Raw genomic sequence first — 16,636 nt, 5'->3', positions numbered from 1 at the left:
AATTGCATAATGTAATGCGAATAAATTAAAAACATTCTGAATACAGAAATATGAAATGAATGACAAAATGGAACGATAGGATACCGCCAGTAGGTGGCGGCAAATCAATACAATTCTGTTTATGAATGAGTCATTGGCTGCGTTTACACTTGGCATTAATATGCGACCTGTATCCGGATGTTGTCCACATACACATTGAAAAGACAAGTGTAAACGCGCTTCTGATCGGAATGTTATCCGATCAGCGTGTCCTGGTCCAGAGGTAGTCGAGGACGCATTGTGATCGGATCTCAGTGTAATGTAAATGCAATCCAGCCATCGTGTCTGCATTTGCAGGTCGACATCACGCAAAACGCCGCCCCATCTCTCCCGATCTGTCGGAAGAACAGAGCGCTAGTGAGACTCGTACATTTATTTTGACTTGTAAAATGTCCCGCGACTGAATATAGTTTTCGAATCAAAAGAAAACCCACCACTTCAGGTCGACTCTGCACCGCAGACTTATTTAAATATTGCGCGGGAAATACAGATCCGATCGGTTACCCAGATCGTGAAGTCAGTTGATGTTGCCAAGTGTAAAGGTGCCGTGTCCTGATTGACTGATGATCCGATCTGCTTCATGAAGTGTAAACGCAGCCATTGTGTCATCCATTCAACCATGGGTCATTGAACCATTCATTTAAACGATACATTAAAAAACTCGGATTCATTCAGGAACGAAACACAATGCTGTGCGTTTTGTGTCTAAAATGAAATCAACGTATACTCATTATTAATGAAATAAACCCAGAGTACTGTCTAAAATAATTAGTTACCTATGACTGCTGCATATTTACACTAAAATCGATACTGGTCTGCGCTATAATGTAAATGCATTCGCTCCGCGCAGTCCAGTGCGTCACGCAGCTTTGCCACCGTTTGCCACACAGATTTTTTGATGACAGCTAAATAAAATGTGCAACTTGGGCTCTTTACATTTATGTTCTTCTTTCCGTTTATGTTCACCGTATCAATGCATTGATTGACACTGTCTGCTCACAGTTATCAGTGCAATAATATAAGTGCTGTATTCGTCAAACATTCCCCCTCATTGGAGAAAAATCACGTTCAACACGAAGGCGTGTGACGCTGTAATCCAAGCGATGAAAGTAGTAGACAAGGTAAAAAAAATGTACAATGTTTTTTTTTTTTTTACTATAGTGTTTTGTATAATATAATAAAAACAAGTAGGCCTATACTAATACTAACAGTATAGTTTGGTTCGAATATACTGGTATTTTATTAGGCTATAAATATGTGGCTATGTTACAGCTCTTGTCTTTTTTTTCCTTTTCAATCTCTCCAATCCTATTCTCACAGCTGATTGGAAATGAGTGCGTATCTCCCGCTTTGTTGTAGTTTGCTGATTTTTGTAAAATAAACTGCTGTTTTTGCTTTTTAAATAAAAAGAAAGTTTTTTCAGTTTAATGTGTTGCAGGCTCATTTATTGGTAATAAATAATTTATTATAAATAATATTGATGATAATAAATAATTGTTTTTGAAGCTGCGGTTGAAGGATCCAGTTTCTACATAGTTTCATGAGGATTTTCCTGGGACATTGACAAAACACGCTTCTGTTGCCTCTGCCCACACCCTGTTCCACACATATTCAAATGAATGCTGTATGAATGTCAATACATGCAGCTGTAAACAAACGGTTACTTCGACATGCATGGCCATAAAGTGACAACATGTTAGCTATTCTACACTCCTTATTTTATGTCTCTTAGCTGATTAGCCTAGTAAATCCATTTAGACTACTTGTGAATGTGTGTAAAACGTGACTTTACTCTTGTTACTGCGCCTAAAATCGACTCGCTGGAAAAAAAGTGTGCATTCCGGAAGGGTCTCATAAATAAAAATCAATTTTGCCTGTCAGTTAGGATAAGATAGTAACATAAATCGAACATATGATCAAAAGCGGTAAACTAATGACATAAGCCTTTTTGTTACTGCACTGAACCGCAGTTGTTCCAGCGCATTTGGTCAGCACTCGTGAAGTCTGGTGAAACGCCAAGCGTAGAACAACACCATAAACGCTTCAAAAAATCGTATGTTTTTTAAGTAGAACCAGCTGCTTCTATGGTCACATCTTGTACATACATGCCTATGTCTCTAGGAACAAAAAGTTAAGTATGGTAAGCATATTCAGTCACGTAGCACATGTAGGCAGTTGCCAGGTCGTCTGACCAATCATAAGGCATGAAATATTGCAAAATTTTCAACAAGGAAATGTATTGGTGGGTCTAGCATGTAAACACGTTTTCCTCCTGAACCAAACCCCTATATAAGCAACGCAGCAGAATCCACGTCTTATTGGTTTAACCAACTGTCAATCAATACAAGTCTGGTATATGATTGGTTAATATAACAGCCTGCGCCCGACCAGCGATGCCCTCAGCGAAGCTGTATCAGTTACCACAGAAGCGATCCTACTGAACACGTGGGGCAAGCACGAATGAAAGAAGTAAACAACTTTGTTAGTATAGTTTAGACATGGCTTGCAAAAAATTAGGCAGTGTAAGTAACGCAATGTGGCAAAGAAGCTCCAGTTGTACAGTTTCGTTGTGCGCAGGATTGAATATTCCTGCTTTTGCTTGTGGAAGCTTCGCCTCGGCTGGTTCAACAATGAACGGACAGAACTGCTGCAAAGATAGACACAACTGTGGACCGACGAAAAATTTACCAGTTAATCATAACCCTGTTGCAGCCGCAGTCACATCGCACAGACATCAGATCGTGGGCAAAAATAGAGGCGAAGAATCTCTTGCCAAATCTGGCAGGGCATTCTCATCCACGGCCCCGCAGATTAACAATAAAACGTACTTGTGGGCGAGATACAATGAGATGAAACGGCTCGTGCACGGTATGTTTATTTATTTTCAGTTCTCAAATGTGATGTTCTGTAATCTCTGGACTCGTGGCAAAACTTATTTTTCCACTTTTCCTCCGTTCCAAAGAGGCGCTGGCCTCTGGACATTTTGTAAACAACAACTGCCATTCATATGTCCAGTGCATGATCGACATTTTATGTTCACAACTATTTCTTGTGTAAGAGACGTGGTTTTTCTTAATTGCCTTGTTTATGCACAGAAGAAAACGTATTTTAATGTAATAATAAACTTCAAATCTCTGCCTCACAGATTTGATTCCTCCTGGGGTGTGCAATCTTTTGAACCCTTCCACCATCTATGCCAACAATGAGGTGAATCTGGAAGAAGTGGACATCTACGGCTTTGACTATGATTACACGCTCGCGCTCTATTCCAGCGCGCTGGACGAGATGATATACAACAAGGCGCGAGAGTTTCTCATTCAGCACTACAAGGTCCGAGAAAAACATTCAACTTAATGCCATATAAACCTGTTGATTTGCATATTTCATTGCTATTAAACCAAATAATTATAAATACCAAGCGTCATTATGAGGTAAAACGCATAGCCAAAAAATAAACACTTACGGTCCAATCACAGAATTTTTGCTAAAAAGAGGCGGGGCAGTGAAATGGAAAAAAATAACATGAACGTTTTTTTTTTTTTTTTTTAAGTTGAACTTTTAACATTAGCGTAACGTTTTTAGAATGCTGCAAAAAACAAACGCAACAGCACTTTTATGTTTAAAAATGCAAGCTGCAGCAGGGTAGCGGAAAAAAACGCAAAGTCTAATGCCGCATCCCTAATGACGCACTTATTCACTATGTACTCAACCATGTAGTGTATGAATTATATAAGGTTATTTTGTCATGAAGTGTTCAACATTCCACACTTTTTTCCGGTTATTTAAGTGCATCATCCGGGTATTTTAAAGTGCACTTTTTCTTTTTGGAATTTTCAGGGGGGGGGTTGAAAGGTTGGCATGTTTAAGATGACTTAACTTTTGTTTCTTTCACTAGTATCCCGAGGGAATCAGTAAGTACGACTACATTCCCAACTTTGCAACTCGTGGACTTCATTACGACATCCAAAAGGTGCATTTAACCTTCTGTGCTTGAGTTTTTGCAGCATTGTTTAATTGCAGCTGTGCAATAAAATTAATGAAACTATTTATTTATTATTATTCAATGCCATAGGGACTACTGATGAAAATCGATGCCTTCCATTATATTCAGTTGGGCACTGTTTATAGGTAAATTGACCCTCATTTGATCAATTTGGTTAGTGAGTTTGTGTGGAGAACTGTTTATGTAATTCACAGGCTTTGTTTCTTGTATTCACTTTTGGAATTTTCAGTGTGAACGCACTACTCACACTATTTATACTACAAAACGTCACAGAATAGTGCATAAGTACGCGATTTAGGATGCACCTTAAGTATTTTTTTTTTTTTCAAGTCAAACTTCTTTTAATTTCAGCACCACGTTTTTAGAACACTGTGTAAGATGCGAACGTAACGGTCAAGTCTGGCGCATGTTTACGTAGAAAAATAATGAAAAGCGTTGCAGTTGAATGCAAAACGCATTGTGTGAATGGCCCCTTGGAAAGTTTAAAAGGCCATATACAGAATGCATTTTTGTGTTTAAAAATGGGAGACGCAAAGCACTGGAATGGGAAAAAACACTTTTTAAAAGTTATTTGAACTTAAGTAGCACATTTTTAGAGCGCTGTGTTATGTGTGAGGCGCTACAAAAGACGCGAGCGCAGCAGTCAAAACATGTCCATCTAGCTCATATTAGCATAGAAAAACAATGGAAAAGCAGTGCAGTGGAACACAACTTTTTTTTGTGTGAACGGCCCCTAATGCAACAAAGGCATCCTTGGCTTTTGGCTCAAGTGCTCAGATTATGTGTAGTTCTGTTTTGCGTCCCTGATGATGAGGTCATGAAACTTTATGGAGGTTCAAATCATGTTCCCCTCCACCAAGTCAGTGGATTTTACGGCAAGGTGATTGTTCCACGTGGTGTTTTCATTTAATCAAATTTCATTTCAGTTTTACACTCGAGAGAGCAGATGTTTACATGGCGTTATTGGCATGCTTACATTTTTGTGCCTCATTACCAAGAGGTCAGTGAGGCTAAAGTGGTGCCACCCTGTCAGGAGCTCAGATCTGATTTTGTGTGTCCAGCCACCATGAGTAAGTGACTGTACATTATATATCTACAACAAAAACATTACAGTCCTTTCTGTATCAGATGGTTATCTTCTCTGCAGGATGTCCACAGTCATGGGAAACACAAACGTATCAGGAATTTATAAAATTATGTTTTGCAGACTAGGAAAAGACATGGATATTTAATGAGGAATTTTTCTTATGCTCTTTTGCAAAATGTTTCATTAGCTTAATATTGCTCTTGGATGCAGTAAAACTTGCTTGCCTAGTATTGTCTGACTTGTGAACAACATTTTTTGAGTCAATTCAAACTTGTTTAAAGTGGTTTGCAAATCTGTATGAATGATTCATTGGAGCAGTGGTTCTGATGAGGTCACAGACAGTAGGGAAAGCATAAATAATACAATTCAAATAATAAAACTTTTAACTGAAAAGAAATGAACTGTCCTGTTGAATTATACAGGCCATGATGTTTATGTTAAAGCCGTGCAGTTCATGGTAATAATAATAATAATATATATTTTTTTAATTATGTTTGATTAAAAAAAAAAACATTTGTTTTCTTTTTTCAGTACATTTTTAATACACTAATAGTACTCTATTTTAATATTGCCATTTAAATTTAAAATCTGTCCAATTTAAAATCTGTTGCGAACCACTGCATTGAAGAATATTTATTTATTATCTCAAATGACTGATAAGGCCATGCACATTCATGGCTCAGGAATTTGTAGTTAAATACTGGTTAACTGTTTTTTGTGTGTGTGAGGTTTTGCATTAAAATGGTCATTTAAAATATATGACCTGCAATTTCCTCGCAACAGACCAACAGTATTTCCAGCTTCTCTTAGAAAAGGCATGTAATTTACATATAAAGATGAATGAAGCTTTGCCTATTTATTACTGTTGTACCATACATATGACTCATGCATTTTATTATTATTTGTTCCAGGGTCCCAAAATGAAGCAGTTTATGGATGTGTTCTCCATCCCCGAGATGACTCTCTTGGCAGCTGCGAACGATTACTTCATCTCAAATGACATAGAGTACGACCCAGTGCATCTCTACAAAGATGTCTCCGTAAGTGTGAAGTCAATATGCCCTTCGTGAATCCTGATAGGGATGTAACGATTCACTCAACTCACGATTCGATTCACGATTTTATTTTATTTTTTACAAAATGAGATTTAAGACAAATGATAAATTAAATGTTTCCTTTAATTATTGCTTGGACAAAATGCTGAACATTTCTTTGTGAAATTGAAATATAACACTATAATAATATACTAATATAGCACTTGCATATTATTGCTCTTTTGTTGGTTTTGATTGCTTCTATTGTCCTCATTTGTAAGTCGCTTTGGATAAAAGTGTCTGCTAAATGACAAAATTTTAATATAATGTAAATGTAAATAACAAAACTAAATTGAAATTTTAAAACAAGCCCCAAATCAAATAAATAACACAAATAAAATAAATCTCTTCATATAAACAAAATAAGGCTTTGTCTGTGCTCTTTCCATTTAAAATTAGAGGCAACCACTGCATCTTAATCACTATCCAAACAAAGATGCTGCATACATGCAAAACGAGCAGTTTTTAATCTAAATTAGATTGTATAATTTCAAAATTTGAAGCAAAAACAGAATGGTTTGACTTCAGTTTTGTGAAACTATAAAAAATATCTGCATGAAACAGCGGACGAGCTGAATGAGACGCAGATTCACTCTCTCCAGCAGGTGGCGCTTAAAGCGTTTCCGCTGTAAACAAAGAAGCGCTGCACATATGAACTAGATGCAAGATGAAAAGAAAAAATACCATCTAAACTTATCTAAAGACAGTAAGTTCCCCTCAGACATGCATTCATATAAACTCTTACCCCTAAATTAATCGCGATTTGTTTAGCATCTCAACCGATTTGAATCGTCACACATTTGAATCGATTTTCAACCGGCTCGCGGTTAATCGTTACATCCCTAAATCCTGATCAAACCACTTGTCTTCTTGACGATTAAGAGCATTTGCACAATAAAGCCAGGCTGTTTTTACAGACTGTGGGAATAGTTTACAAACTGCTTTTGTAATTTAAAACCGTGAGAGCTGTTTCTTGTCTGTCGTTTTGTAAACTCTGTCGTCAAGCTGAGCAGATTCTTTCTTCTGCCTGTGGTTAAGTTCCGCTGACTGATTTGTTTTCATTCAGCCCAGATCACGGTGGTCCTGAATTGGGTTACAGAGCGACTTTGTTTTTTCATGCTGTTTTGGGTCAATTTACTTGCAGAATGTGGTCTTGTCTTTCACTTCTGCTTTTCTGCCCCACTCTCCACTCCTCCTTACTTGTGCTCTCGCTGACTAGTAGAAAAAAAAAATCTTAGCTGTGCACTAAATGGCTAAAATCCAAAATATTTCAGACCTCCAAAGTTTGTCAAGAATCAAATGAATTATTTTGCAGTATGTGGGTTTGCCTCATTAACACATTCACTATAGAGTGCTTGACAGGAAGTAGAGCGTCAGCTGTTCTTGTTTATCTTTCAAGCGCAGCTTTTCTAACTGACTTCTGTCCGGTCTGCAAGAACAGATTGTACTGTACTCGCTGTGTAGTGTGTGAGTACGTAAGATGTCATAGGGAACCGGAAACCTGGCAGCGGATCAAAATAAAGTTTGTGAAAGATCTGTTTTAAAATCATTTTTACGAACAAAGGGGAAAAAAGATTTAATAAAAAAAGAGAATAGAAAGTGTTTGCCTTAAACACTGGTTCACGAAAACGCCTGTTATAGTTTGTTAAACTTTTATAGTTTGAGAAATATGAGCACTGAATTGATGGATGAAATCTGTCTTTTCAGGATGCAATTGGAATGGTGCACATCAAGGGTTACATGTACAAATGGATCATGCAAGATCTTGGTGAGTCTGAACAAATATTTACTATGTGCATTACCAAAATATGTGGCCCAAAAATGGCTTAATTTTAGCTAAAGTAAGATTTGCACTGAATCAAGTAGCCAAGTGAAGATCATGTTATTGAAACCTGAAGCTAATGACAACCAGACTTGAAGTTGACTCTCCAGATATGACTGTGCAGTGCGTGTATGTGGTGTGTATTAGTGCTGGGCGGTATACCGGTTCAGACCGAATACCGGTGTTTATTTTTGATATGATATGAATTTTTAAAATACCGCAATACCGGTATGTCGCTTAAACAACGTTCGGAACGCGACACTGTTTGAAAGGGGTTCGTTTTCACTGTTGCACTGTCGCACTGTGGTGAGGGAACAGCTGTATGTGTTACTAAGCGTGAAAGTTCCGAAACTGAAGCTGTAGAACTAATAGAACGTGATGACACAGAAGAACTCATCCACATAGAACGTGATGACAGAAGAACTCATCCACAATATCCACATTGACCGCCACAAATATCCACCGCCCCCTGCCATCAGCTCCCGCGTCTCACACACACGAGCGCGACTTTAGCACTAGATTTAGCAACTTTCAGACCCTTTTAGCGGCTTTTTTCCATAGAATATTCATACTAACAAACTTAGCGACTTTTTTGGATAAACCTTAACTAAGTTTAGTTGGAAGATTTTCGCCAGTGCTGTCCCGCGAACGCGAGGTCTGACTTTCCCGGAGAAGTGTCACCTCTCTCGGCGTCTGTTCTGTGCAGTGAGCGGCAGAGAAGCAGCGCATTCAGTTGGCCGCACCGCAGCCGACTCGTCAATAAATGAATGCAAAACAGCATTTCCTAGCACCTGTCGCTTACTGATTGTTTGGAATTATAAATATGAGCGTAGTTCGTCTGTTAATATAACATGCACTTTTTTGTTTGTTGTTTTTATTTAGTTTGTTACTCAGACGCAGGCAGTGCGCTGCATGAGACAAAAAAGTAATATAGCCAAAACAACCGCATAGCCGCTCTTTAGTGTAGATGCATGTTGATTTTATCAGACGATGCCGCGATTATAAATGAGAGTGAGTCCTGGTTAACATGTATTAAAAGGGGTCGTGTTTAGTCACTATTTAGTGTGGTATTTTTTGACAATATTCACTCATCATGACAGTAAAATAGGGCATTCTAAGTCAATATACTGCAGTATTTCCTCTCTCAATCAGTAGAAAATATGGTTAACACCTGGTCATGCATGAAAAAAGAATACCGTCATGTACCGTGAAACGGGTATCATTTTGAAAAATACCGTGATATAAATGTTTGGTCATACCGCCCAGCACTAGTGTGTATATAGGTGGAGAGCAGTCTTTTGTTTTCAGAGCAGACTGTTGCATAATCAGCCCTCTCTGGAGAATGAGATTTGAAGCGAGCGGTTCTGTTAGGCTAGCCCAATCTAATCTTTGGTTTTAATTAGTGGTCGATCGATATATCGCCATGGCCGATAAGTTTTTCTGTTTGGCTGATGTGTTCGAGGCGCGACTTTTATTTTGACGGCGCAGCTGACTTTTATTTTGTGTGCGCCTGAGCGCACACCGCTCACATTCTCCCTCTTGTTCGCTGTCGTCGTTCAGTTCTGTCTAATACGGATAGAAGTCTGTCTAATAATCAGATAGAACGGTTAAACAAAGGAATTAAAATGTATACAAAAAAGTATTATAACGTAGTGATTTCAAATTATGCTGCGCTTTATGCATTTGCCCACTGTCATATTCATGTCATTTTCATTGCGTGCTGTGAAATAAATGAGTGTTACCTTGGCTTTATTTGAAAAAATATATATATGATTCCCAATGCACACAAAAGTACCAGAATACTGAGTGCCCTGTTGGTTACAGTGTTTACTTCCTTTTTAATTAGATTTTTATTAAATATTTATTTATTTGTGAAAAATGCTTTGTCTTCTAAAGTATAAGTATGTTTATTTTACACAATTATTTTTAATCCATTTTCGAATTATTTCATATTTCTTAAATATAAATTAAAATAAATAAAATTATATCGGCTTTATATCGGCCATCGGCCTCACTGCTTTCCGAGATATCGGCATCGGCTGTCAAAAAACCCATATCGGTCGACCACTGTTTTAATGTTTGTTGTATCCCTGAGGACGAGCAGGGAACCTGCAAATCCTTATCACAGATTTTCCATTGCAGTATAAAAACTTTTTAGGCAAACAGGAAAACAGATTTGATCAGATTCTGTATTACATTCAACATAGTCTGAAAAAAATGACTGATTCGGTTTTAGCCTGTATAGAATAGAATTGGTTTTAAAAGACTATCTTTTTTCTACCTTTTGTGACCCCTTTTCCTTCCTTATTCGGTCCCCAGAGAAATACATTCTCAGAGGAGACGAGACATACGCTGTGTTGCACCGGCTGGCCAGTCATGGGAAGAAGCTTTTCCTAATTACCAACAGCCCCTTCAGCTTTGTGTGAGTTTCTTTTCTGTTGTATCATATTCAGCAGATTAATTCATAAAGGACCTCAAAGTGAAATTCCAAATTTTTTCTGGACAATTTGGGAAGACATTTTTTTTTATATATAATAATATATATAAAATTATTATTATTATTATTTTGAACCCCTAATTCTTTTTTTCCCCAAATAATTTTCTTATATAGTCATGAAATTAAACATTAGCTTATATATTTATTATTTTTGCACTGTTATCGTTAAGTAATTGTGGGTTTTTTCTGTATTTTTTCAGTGATAAAGGCATGAAGTACATGGTTGGAAAGGAGTGGAGGGACTTCTTTGACGTTGTCATTGTTCAAGCTGACAAACCTCATTTTTTTAATGACTGCGTAAAGTAAGTCTGCTTTATTGTGAATGGAAAATATCTCATTTACAGTCAGTTGAGATTTCTGCACTAAAATGTTTCATTGTGCACTTAAAAGGTGATTCATAATATATAATACCATTCAAACATGTTCTTTTTAAGGCTGCATTTATTTGATAAAAAAAATACAGTACAGCTTTAATATTGTAAAATATTATGCTTTCTTATATTTTTAAATGAAATTTATTTCTGTGATTCAAAGCTGAGTTTTCAGCAGCATTTACTCCAGGCTTCAGTGTCGCATTATTTTTCAGAAATCATTCTGATATGCTGATTTTTGTTCTCAAGAAGCATTTCTTATTGTCAAGTGCTGCTTAATATTTTTGTGGAAATGGTGGTAAATTTTTTTCCGTATTGTTTGATTAATGGAAAGTTCAAAACAAAAGCATTTGTTTGAAATATAAATCTTTTATAGCATTATAAATGTCTTTGTCACTTTTGATCAGTTTAACATCCTTGCCGAATAAAAGTAAAAAAAAATGACTGACCCCGAACTTTAATGGATAATAAACAGTAATGTATTGATACCCAACCCTGAATTACCACATTGCAGTGATTTAAAGCATCTCTATTTTTAATTTTCCAGACCATTTAGACGTTTGGACAGCAATGGAGACTTACAGTGGGATAGAATCAAGAGTTTGAACAAGGGACAGATCTATAAACAGGTAACACAGATTTGTTTTGTACTGCATCATATCTGTTTATTGCTCATAATCATCTTAAAAGAATACAGGCAGATGAGAAGCTTTTAGTTGCTATTTCATTTATGCTGACTCATCTCTGAGTCTGGATTAAGTCAGGGATTACAAATACATCTGGTGAATTTTTTTCAGAATTACTGGGACATTTGGCCTACTTGGAAGTCCTCAACTTGCAAAAAACATGTAATTTTAAAGTCTGCATGGTTAGATTTTCGCTAAACTTTTAACATTTTCCTGTCCCTGTGAGAATAAACCCAAACCTTTCCAGCTCAGCATTGAGTCTCTGTTAATTGTAGAATGATTTATCTACTTAATTTGGCTCTTTCATTTGGAAAAAGTACAAAAGAAGGTGGCAAGGTCAACTTCGGTCTGAACGGAAAATCAATTTAACACAGTTTGGCAGTGTCAGGCATGTACAAACAGACTTGGCTGACCAGAACAGAGGCTAAGCCTGACTACATACCCACCCTCAGTCAAGATGAAGTTGGCAGGAAACTTAGAGCAAATTGTTCCTGCCATACAAAACCAATGAAAGGTCTGTTGACTCGTTGCTTCCAAAAACCTGAATGAGTACTGGGGGGAAAAAAAAACTACAGTGTGTTGTAGTTTCTAGCTCAAAACCTTGAAATCAATCGCAATATTAGCAACTGGCTAATAAAACTACCATTGTTTTGCTTTGTTTCAGGGAAACCTTGTGGATTTTCTGAAGCTAACAGGATGGCGAGGATCCAAGGTGTTCTATTTTGGAGATCATCTCTACAGTGACTTGGCAGTGAGTGATCGTCACGCTTCTGTTTTGTTCACACTTGTTGCGCAGACGTCTCTTCCATTTGTTTTTACTTCTTCAGAAACAGGGGAAGTAAATCTCACTCTATCGTTTTCATAATCACCGGTTTCCAGAGTCAAACAGTAACAATGATTGTAAAAAGGTTCTTGAAGTGGACTATAGTCTAAACATCCTGTGTCCTGGCATTTTAGGACCTGATGCTGCGTCATGGGTGGAGGACAGGCGCGATCGTGCCTGAACTTGAGGTGGAGACGAAGGTGGTGAACACAGACCAGTACGCTCAAAGTCTCACATGGTTGCAGGCACTCACCGGACTGCTGGAGCGCATGCAGGTACGCATTGTCGAACACTCTTCCTGTTTAGAATAGAAAAATATTTATCCTGATAAATGTCTACTTTTTATTACATTTCACATTAAAGTAAAAACAAAAGCCATTTTAATTAATCAAACTTTCTTTGTTTTTGTTTTTTAACTTAAAAAATGTATCTCTGTAAGCGAGTTTCTAGAGAGCAAATGAGAGCAAAATAAACATCTGCATTACATGTGATTCTGCAGTATATGGATGCATAGGAATGACCTCATAGGTTTGGCAGAGGTCCATTCGCTTTATATTGATCTGAATTGATTGTTCTGAATGTTCGTTTCCAAAGTTAGATTCTCTATGTAAGAAAAGCTTGGTGTGATCGGTTTTTCTGTTTGTATAATCCAGAATGCATTCAACCTCATATTCTGTCAAAGTTTTGGGTGATAATTGTTTTAAATGGTGCTACACTAAAATGTCAGCCTCTCAAAATGCTATAGAATCGTTTGGGTTTTGGATGAAAGGGAATAAAATTTAAACAGACACTGTTACTATAAAGTCTGTATCCTCTGAAGTGATCAGTTTTTGATGCTCACCAAGGCAGCCTTTGTTTGATATAATTTTTTTTTTTTAAATACAGGAAAATGTGATGTTATGAAAAATTACAATTTCAGACTGTTTTCTGTTTGAATATAATTTAAAATGTGATTTATTCCTGTGATTGTAAAGCTGAATTTTCAATTCAATTGTATGCTTTAATATGCTAATTGGCTGCTTAGGAAACATTTCTTATTATTAATGTTTAAAACATTTTTTTGTTTTTATTTTTTGTAAAAACGTGATAGTTTTGTTTTCAGGATTTTTTTTAAATAAATAGAAAGTTCAAAAGAATATTTGAAATAGAAATCTTTTGTAACATTAAAAGTGTTTTACTGTCACTTTTGATCAATTTGATGCACTCTTGCTAAATGAAAGTATTATTTTCTTACAAAAAAAAAAAAAAATCTTACTGACCATAAAACTTTTGAACAATAGTGTTTATATTATTATACTGTATATATATATATTTTATGGCTACTATAAAAGTCTATGATGTCTTTTGTATCATCTTAAGGTAATCTTCCAAAAGTTTTCCCTATTGATTTGAAGAAAAAACTCTCTTTAGACAACTGACTTATTTACGTATTGGTTTTCAGATGTATCGGGATCCTGAGTCCAAGAAGGTTCTGCAGGAGTGGCTGAAAGAGAGAGAGGAGCTACGGTGAGTGAAGCAAGACAAAAAACTCACTAGATGAACAGATCAAGAACTAAAGCCATTGTAACACGTCTTCCAATTTCCTTTTACAGGGCAGTCACCAAGAACCTCTTCAACCCTCACTTTGGCAGCATATTCCGTACCTGCCACAACCCCACCTACTTTTCCCGCCGCCTGTGCCGTTTCTCAGACCTCTACATGGCCTCTATCAGCTGCCTGCTGAACTACGACCTCTCATACACCTTTTACCCTCGCCGAACACCCCTGCAGCACGAAGCCCCCCTCTGGATGGACCAGCTCTGCACTGGTTGCATGAAGACGCCCTTCTTAGAAGAGATGGCCCATATTCGTTAAAACCACAAAAGGTTTAATGTGCAAATATGAACTGAAAAGTGAAATGAGGGGTGTGTGTTTGTGTCTCTATAGCATTGGAGACGTGGCACTTTTTGCATGAACGCCACATACAATGGGGCCACCTGCTGGATGTTATGTTACAATGCGTCTCAATGTTCTCAAACCTTGGACAGCTAAAGACGGGCTTGTTGATGAACTTATCCTTGTGTTCTTATCTCTAACTTTTTTACATTTGATGCTGTTGCATTACGTCTTACTAATCATAGTTAGATGTTAAGTGGTTTACAGTTCTCTCTTTTTTTGGTTTTGTAGATTAAACCTGTATGTCATGAGTTTTGTAGTTGCAACAGGGTTATGTTTGTATTGACATGAATCATGATAGCAGGAGGAATGAAACTACACTTGGGGTACCCAGACTTTGTTTACTCTGGTAGGCCAAAGTATTAAGCCGCTGGCCAAAAATGCACAATATGAGTTACAAATACAGTAGGTCTGATTACAAGTGCGATTAGGTCAAATAGCTTCATAGATTTGGTGTTTTAATGTTACTTACCTTCCCCACACTACAGTAATCATGTAGCCAAGCCTCATAAAAGTTTAAATATGTGCAAGTAATACCAGTCTCCACAGCTTATTATTTAGTAGAGAAATTATAATTTTTTTTTAAATGACAGCTGTATTTACATACATGGAAGCTCCTGAAGGGCCAAATCAAATGCTGTTGTTATTTTTGACCTTGCAAGCCCTCACTGTTTGTGGCTTTAGACTAAGCTTCTGTACAATCAGAGCATTGTTTGCTTACAGTTAAATCTGTGAATAGTCGTCTTGGTTTATTTATTTTTTAGACATTTCAAACTAAAACTCCAATAACACATTTTTTTGTAGAACTGTGCAGTTGTTTTTCCATAAATGTCACCCTTGTTTGAGCAAACTGTCACATATGTTGTAATGTTACACTTTTAATTTTTTTTTCTAATTGCAGTTTCAATGAGAAATAATTCTGATACCAATGTTCAGTAGCTTTTCATTAAATATATACATGGTTTGTGTTCATACAGGAATTGATTTTGATTTTCAAAAACAAACCACCATGATACATATTCACTGGACTAAAAACTGTGACAATTCTTTGTGTATATGTATACCATTTTATAAAAGAAAATATATAAAAATAAGTTCTAAGTATTATTATTGTTATTAATAACCTCAGTTTAAAATTCTGTTATAATTGTTCTCTCAATAAACATTTGAAACTGGTAATCTGAATAGATGAAAGATGTTTTTTATTCTTAAAAACTTTAAAAAAATGTATTCCTTTTTTGTCATTTGCAAACTCAATTGATCAGGTGAGGTGAGGAGACGCGGATGGCTGGGCGTCTTCAGTGTGTGTGTGTGTGTGTGTGTGTGAGAGAGAGAGAGAGAGCGTTTGATCTGCATGCTTTCATATGCATATGCTGTAGGAACTCAAGACACTTTAAGCTGTCTCTCTGCCTGTCTTTCTGTCTGTCTGTCTGTCTCGCTCTCGCTTTGTTCGACAGGTTCTCTGCTCTTTATCTGAAGAGTTAATTGAAAACCTGTTTGACCTTCATCAGCTGTGAAGTTGTAGGGATATCTAATGACGGAGCCTGAGAATCACCTTTGAAAGGTGAGATTTCCGCCGCTCTCATAGAGTCAAAGCCAGAACTGAAGTGTCCTCTAAAACAAAAACACATGAATATATGGACGACGTATGATAATTCAATCCACACACGCTCACTCACATTCACACGCGTTCTTGAAAAGTTCTTTAATTTGGCTACTTTTATTTGAGCATGGTCATTTCCAAGAGAAATTACAAATTAAAAAGTCCATAATACTCTTACTCACCCCCACCTATTTTTCCCGCCGCCTGTGCCGTTTCTCAGACCTCTACATGGCCTCTATCAGCTGCCTGCTGAACTACGACCTCTCATACACCTTTTACCCTCGCCGAACACCCCTGCAGCACGAAGCCCCCCTCTGGATGGACCAGCTCTGCACTGGTTGCATGAAGACGCCCTTCTTAGAAGAGATGGCCCATATTCGTTAAAACCACAAAAGGTTTAATGTGCAAATATGAACTGAAAAGTGAAATGGGGGGGGGGGTCTCTGGCATTGGAGACGTGGCACTCTTTGCGCGAACACCACATACAGCGGGGCCACCTGCTGGATGTTATGTTACAATGCATCTCAATGTTCTCAAGCCTTGAACATTGAAAGAAAGGCTTGCTGATTAACTTATCCTTATGTTCTTATCTCTTAACTTTTTTACATTTGATGCTCTTGCATTACGTCTTACTAAACATAGTTAAATGTTAAGTGGTTTACAGTTCTCTTTTTTT

The 16,636-nt window shown here is 37.1% G+C and overlaps 1 protein-coding gene across 1 annotated transcript; it reads left to right on the top strand.

Annotated features, from left to right (window-relative positions):
* The first annotated feature begins 2,449 nt into the window (after positions 1-2,449).
* Positions 2,450-15,006, top strand: LOC107745746 (5'-nucleotidase domain-containing protein 2-like). Its single transcript, XM_016559698.1, is given in 14 exon segments — positions 2,450-2,907; positions 3,185-3,369; positions 3,935-4,009; positions 4,112-4,179; positions 4,841-4,922; positions 6,041-6,169; positions 7,931-7,991; positions 10,365-10,467; positions 10,743-10,844; positions 11,461-11,542; positions 12,264-12,350; positions 12,557-12,697; positions 13,864-13,928; positions 14,015-15,006. Coding segments are annotated over 14 exon segments (1,812 nt in total). The 5' UTR covers positions 2,450-2,537; the 3' UTR covers positions 14,277-15,006.
* The last annotated feature ends 1,630 nt before the right edge of the window (positions 15,007-16,636 follow it).

This window comes from Sinocyclocheilus rhinocerous, unplaced genomic scaffold (assembly GCF_001515625.1).
Source record: "Sinocyclocheilus rhinocerous isolate Xijiao unplaced genomic scaffold, SAMN03320098_v1.1 scaffold558, whole genome shotgun sequence".
Classification (NCBI taxonomy): domain Eukaryota; kingdom Metazoa; phylum Chordata; class Actinopteri; order Cypriniformes; family Cyprinidae; genus Sinocyclocheilus; species Sinocyclocheilus rhinocerous.
Note: the sequence above shows the minus strand (reverse complement) of the source record. Positions and strands in the feature narration are given on the sequence as shown.